Here is a 5,491-nt window from a genome sequence, read left to right as displayed (position 1 = left end):
CTGTATTTCTGTGACAGAAACTGAAAGATGCTTTCTCTCAGACAGTAGTAACAGGTATCAACTTCTGCAGCCCCTTCAGACATCAAATACTGAACTGGGCCTCAGTTTTCTGGATATGACAGCTGTTTGGGGGTGGGGTGGTTTGTCTGGGTTTTTTTGCAACTATTCTGTGGAAAGGTAAAATAGCAAAGAGACAACTCTGTAAGTATTGACCTGTTATAACAGTATCTTGTTCTGCTTAACAGCAAACATGAGGTCGGGGTCAGAAGAGCCAGTCCCCTTACACGAAGAATTTATCTACTGTTGTGGAGCTGCTACCCATGTCTTGAAGTGTGGGCCCTGGAAAGACCTCTCAAAAGATGAAAGTAAAAATCTACCCAGGCTCTTGTTCATGATTATTCCTGGTAAGGGTCTTTTTTTGTTTAAGTCAAGAAGTTTGTTGATTGAAAAGGGTATGTCCGGTTTCATGTTCAAAAATCCCACTATGTAAGTGGTAGATTTTGGCTCATGCACATGGCCAAAAAATCAATAATATTGCAATGGTGAAATTTCTTTGTTACATTTGATTACTACTGCTACCTTTATTTGTAACAGTGCCAGAAGGCAATACTGAGAAATTAGGATGTCTTACTCATCTTCTTGATGGTGGTGGTTTACTGAGAGCATTGTGAGTTTTTGTTTGTTTGTTTTCATTGCTCTTCTTCCATTTATCTCTTGCACCTTGAAGTGTTACTTCAATGTCAGCTGTGTGCCAACTGAAAGATGAAAGTTACAGTATTTGAGGAAAAATTCTAGATCCAATTGTTTCTTTAACTTGTTGGTTTTTAATAGTAGAAGTTTTTTAACTTAGATTTTTGCACATGAATTTTTATGCTGACCCTCTTGAACTCAGTGAGTACTGTACAGTTCTTCGCTATATTTAAATGTGGCTGTTTTAAAATGAGAGCTCTAAGCTTCCATTTAGCATATGTTAAAATTAAAGGAGAAGTCCTAATTTCATTGAAGTCTGCCAAAGAACTGTAGGAATTGTCTTTAACAAAAGTAGGGCTTGAGCCCACTCAAGCCACAGATATTGTGACTCTTTCACTGCCTTACAGTTTGCAGATTTCTAATGCTTTCTATAGTTTATTTGAATGTACCAGGTACTATTGTTGTTTCCCCCAGAATCAGCAGTGCAAATGATGACTTTTCTGATTATCCACAACTTTGGCTCACTGTTAGCATACCTCGTTACTCTTTATGGGATTATGTGTGTCTTGGTCTTTACTTAGTGGTGAAAGAGAACACAGGTTCAAATTTTCAGGGTTTTTTTTACAGTGTTTTAGAAGGTCCATGGAATATTTTATGTTAGTTTCCTTGGGCACGGTGATTTTATGCCCTTGCCTCCTGGAGTTGAATAATAACTTTTAACCCAGTGACAGTGAAGTTTAAATTCTTTCCTTAACTGAAAAGAATAAGCCTTCAATGAGTACATCTTGTTCCTGTTTTGTGGGGAATAACCTTTTAAACCAAATACACTATGCAATATCTCTTTAGTACCTCTCTGGAGGTACAAGCCTGATTTCATGCTTTTCAATTGCTGCTTTCTCTCAGTTAAGGCATTTGTGGAGGGTTTAATTGAACAGCTAAGTTTTGAGTTTCTTTTTCCCACATGTTCTGGAGTTTTCACCTGTATTCAGGTTGATACCTTCTGTTTGGGTTGATAGTAGAGTCTGTAACAAGAATAAATCTGTAAAGCTAAATTATATCAGTAGAAAGATATGTAGAGGAAGAGCACGATAGTCAAACATTTGCATCCAAGGCACGTAAGTTATTTTGCTCAAAATGTACCAAATCACATACATTGCATGGTCTCTATATTCATGATAGGAAATTTTTAATGCGAGAAAATGTGTTGGCAGGGCTACATGGAGTTTACTTCCTGCAGAACAGTTCTGTGAAGACTCTTTAATAACATCTTAACTAGACAGGTATTCAGAAATAGACATCAGTGAAATATTCAATGTGCTTCCTGTCATAGTCTTCAGACTTTTGGAAGCAGCTGATTTATGGTTTTGCTCTTATTTCAGAATTATGCTGGTAACAAACTAGAAGTTCTCTCACTGAGGAAACAATTTAAAACCACAGCAACCACTATAATGCTATCCTCACTTTAGGTGCCCAAATTCAGTAGTGAATCAAGTTACCCGAGCTTCTTGCTGTGCCTGGCAGGGAGCTGAATGGGACCTGGCATAACAAAGTGCAGTTTTGCTTCCCATAAAACAAATGGTGGGTTTTTTTACTACTGTTACAGGCCTCATTTTTAGCCTTCAAGGGAAGGCTTATCTGCCAGTGCGAAAAACACAGCCTTAGGAGAGACCCAAACATTTGGGTCATTTGGAAACATGTTAGTGTACCTAAACAGTCAGGATTAGAGAGCATTCCCCTTGTGCTTTTGCAACTTCCCGAGTATGAAACGTGGAGCCCGTCTGGAGTCCAGCAATTTTCACACTTGAAAGGCATGTATCCCTGGTTGAGATTCTTTATGGAATGAGGGGCGAAAGGACAGCTTGGTACACAAGTCAAGGAAAGCAATATCCAGACAAGGGCAGCTCTGGCTTAAAAAAAGAGAGTATGCACAGCCAAGCATTGAGTGATCTGAACTGAAAGTGGTTAGTCCTGCTGCATGTGTTACCCTGTTCTGTGTATTAAACTGCTCTGGTACATAGTTTTCCAGTTCTAATGAAATTCAGGCATATGATGTTGTTAATATGTAGTCAGGCCAAACAGTTGTGGGTGGGTATTGAGAAGGATGACAAAATTCTCAGCTTCTGCTGGAATCGACTTGTTGGAGGAGATTTGAGAATAAATCCTGTATATTTATTTTCATTTTGTGTTTTAATCCTGTTACTTCAGAACAGGGAGGATTCCTCTCTCCAACTTAGCCTTTTCCCTCTCCCCGCTTTTTAAAAAAAGTAACTCTAAAACATTCTTCTACTCTGAAATCAATGGCAAAATTCCCATTGACTTCTTGAAATGAGGCAGGATTCTGCCTCCTGAGAACTGATAGGTCACTGTGCTTGAAGCACTTGGAATACAGAACATGCAGCAGAGTTTAGTCTCATATAACTGCAACAAGTGCATGTTTTTTTATTAGTGGCAGTCTGTGTGAACTTATAATTTTAATAAAGCTTGCCTGTATTAGTTGAAATGTTTAATACACACTTCCTTTGTTTCATAACATTTTTTTCTTGTGTCCACAAAACCTCTGAATAGGAGTAATAATGTGTTTACTACGGTAATAACTATGTAGAAGGTCAAATTTTTCCTCAGTCCAGAATATATGCATATATTTGTTTGACTTTCTTAATATGAATTCCTTTCTATTAAAATTGATGAGATTTGCTCATGAGAATAACATTAAATGTGTACAGTTGAAAGATCAGGTGCATGATTTTCTGGAAATGTAGTTGTTATGGAAAGGAGAGAAATTTACTGTTTTTCCTCTTGGGTCCTAAAGGACTGTTTTCTCTTTTACAGTGTTTGTTTAGTGTAAAATTAGCAGTGAAATACAAAATCTACTACAGCAATATTTAACATTGCTTGTGTTCATTGAAAACTAGAATCCACAGAGTGTAATGGAATTTTTTTTTTCCTGTTTTAATAGTATCTATTTGTGCCTGTTTATTTATGAAACACTTAGCCTTGTAAATAAATACTCTACAAATTTGAAAACCACTGTGCTGTTTAGCTCATGGCATTTCACTTTTCATCAAACTTTTTCTTGCATTTCATTGCATTGGGATACCTTTGTCCCAGGCTTCCTAATTTGTGTTACCATTGCTGTAAACAAGGCAATTTTGCAATTTACAGTCTTGTACTTGGGAAGCATATATAATGTAAATAACATTTTTTGTGATAATTATGTTACACAAGTTTCATTCATTATTATACAGAAATAATTTCAGAATCTGGTTCTCTGGCCTGCATGCAGAGTACTCCCTGTGCTTTGCCAAGTTTCTTGATCCGCCTCTTTGCAGTTGGATCACTGCTGGGTTTTTGGATCATCTTATTGCTTTACCAACTCATGCTGTCACTTGGCGATGTGTAAGAGCTATGAGGATTTAAACAGACACTTTTTTCAAGTATAAAGATCTTTCTTCTGAGCTACTTCTCTGAGTCAAGAATTGCTTACGCACAACAGAAAGCGAGGACTTGGATTCTCATCTCCTCCTAGGGGTAGTTACATGTACTTATATCGACTACACTGTTTCACTTGAAGACTGCTGACATGTTTTTCACCAGTGAAAACAGTGCTAACAGTTTTCCTGGATTATGACAAGTATTGAGTATGTTCTCTCTTGAGATGAGACTTCCTGTTAGTTTTAAAATCTTTAAAGTTCCATTTTTGACTGTCACAGGGACTCTGAAAAGCTTTCAGTACATTATCTGGCTTTGTCTTCACCTGCTGTTTACTTAACAGTCATCACCCTCAACATTTGCATAAGAAAAGTTATAATAAGAATCACTATGTAATAATACTTTGCAGTAGCACTAATTATATAGCCCTGAAGCTTAGTTCCTTTGTATTTTGTTGTTTTGACTCCCACCAAACCAGCATTTTGAAAGTTATTAATCATTCACTCTGCTCAGCAGTTACTGGAATAAATTGTTCTTCAGAGGGTCTACTGTCACCGCCGAGACCAAGGGGTAAAAGAATCTATTTCCTCATTCTGCAAACTGTAAAGCATATTTAATTCTCTTCAGTTTTGTTTTAGTTTACACAAAATTTATGTGACTAGACGCGCTTGTTGGTACATAACCTTTCTGTTGTAACTTGGTCTGCAACAACTAAATTGGATCTAGTAAGGACCCTCAGTATCAGCAGATGAGGTTGCAGTGTGTAGCTTCTGGCAACCTTAGCCAGGATATAATCTGGAATGCTGTATGGAGTCTTGGCACCTCACATGGATGGATCAGAATTGTTTATGAGAAGCAAAATCTGATTTTGGTGCCAAGACCATTGAGTTACTCAGGGAAGGTACTTTATCTTCTTAGACAGTACTTTCCAAGTCCGCAGCCAGGGTCTCCTTCCCCAGGACATAGCAGTGTTCACAATTTGCCTTTGGAATGCAACTGGAGGAAAGGGAATGTAGCTGGCAATGGACAGGCAGGTTAAGAGGAAAGATGATTTCTAACCTCCTGGGCAAGGGGACTGCTAAGTTCTGGGTCATGCATGTTTTGTGCCTACAGTCACTGAATGAGCTTCAGCAACAATTCTATGAACAGCGTTAAGAACCTGTTCTGTCTGAATGCATTAGACAGTTTTTTCTTCTTTCTAGTTTTGTGGTTGGTTGTTTTTTGGGGTTTTTTTTGAAATAATAGTACCAGAGCATCATCTAGGAAAAAAGTCTGTCCTCATGTATTACCTCTGCAGTTTTGTCACTATCAGCAGGATTATGAGAGCTCTCATGAACTTTGGTTTGGTTTTGTTTCTTTGTTTGCTTTTTGC

At 37.8% G+C, this 5,491-nt stretch overlaps 1 protein-coding gene across 2 annotated transcripts in view; it reads left to right on the top strand.

Moving 5' to 3' along the window:
• The first annotated feature begins 249 nt into the window (after positions 1-249).
• Positions 250-5,491, top strand: part of LDAH (lipid droplet associated hydrolase) — a 98,758-nt gene continuing 93,516 nt past the window's right edge. For both annotated transcript variants that reach the window (XM_017745042.1, XM_008641807.2), the window contains exon 1: positions 250-404. In XM_017745042.1, coding sequence (XP_017600531.1) covers positions 251-404 — 154 coding nt within the window. In that variant the 5' untranslated portion in view covers position 250. The remainder of the gene's footprint in view (positions 405-5,491) is intronic.

The sequence above is a fragment of the Corvus brachyrhynchos genome, unplaced genomic scaffold (assembly GCF_000691975.1).
Source record: "Corvus brachyrhynchos isolate BGI_N302 unplaced genomic scaffold, ASM69197v1 scaffold116, whole genome shotgun sequence".
NCBI lineage: Eukaryota > Metazoa > Chordata > Aves > Passeriformes > Corvidae > Corvus > Corvus brachyrhynchos.
Note: the sequence above shows the minus strand (reverse complement) of the source record. Positions and strands in the feature narration are given on the sequence as shown.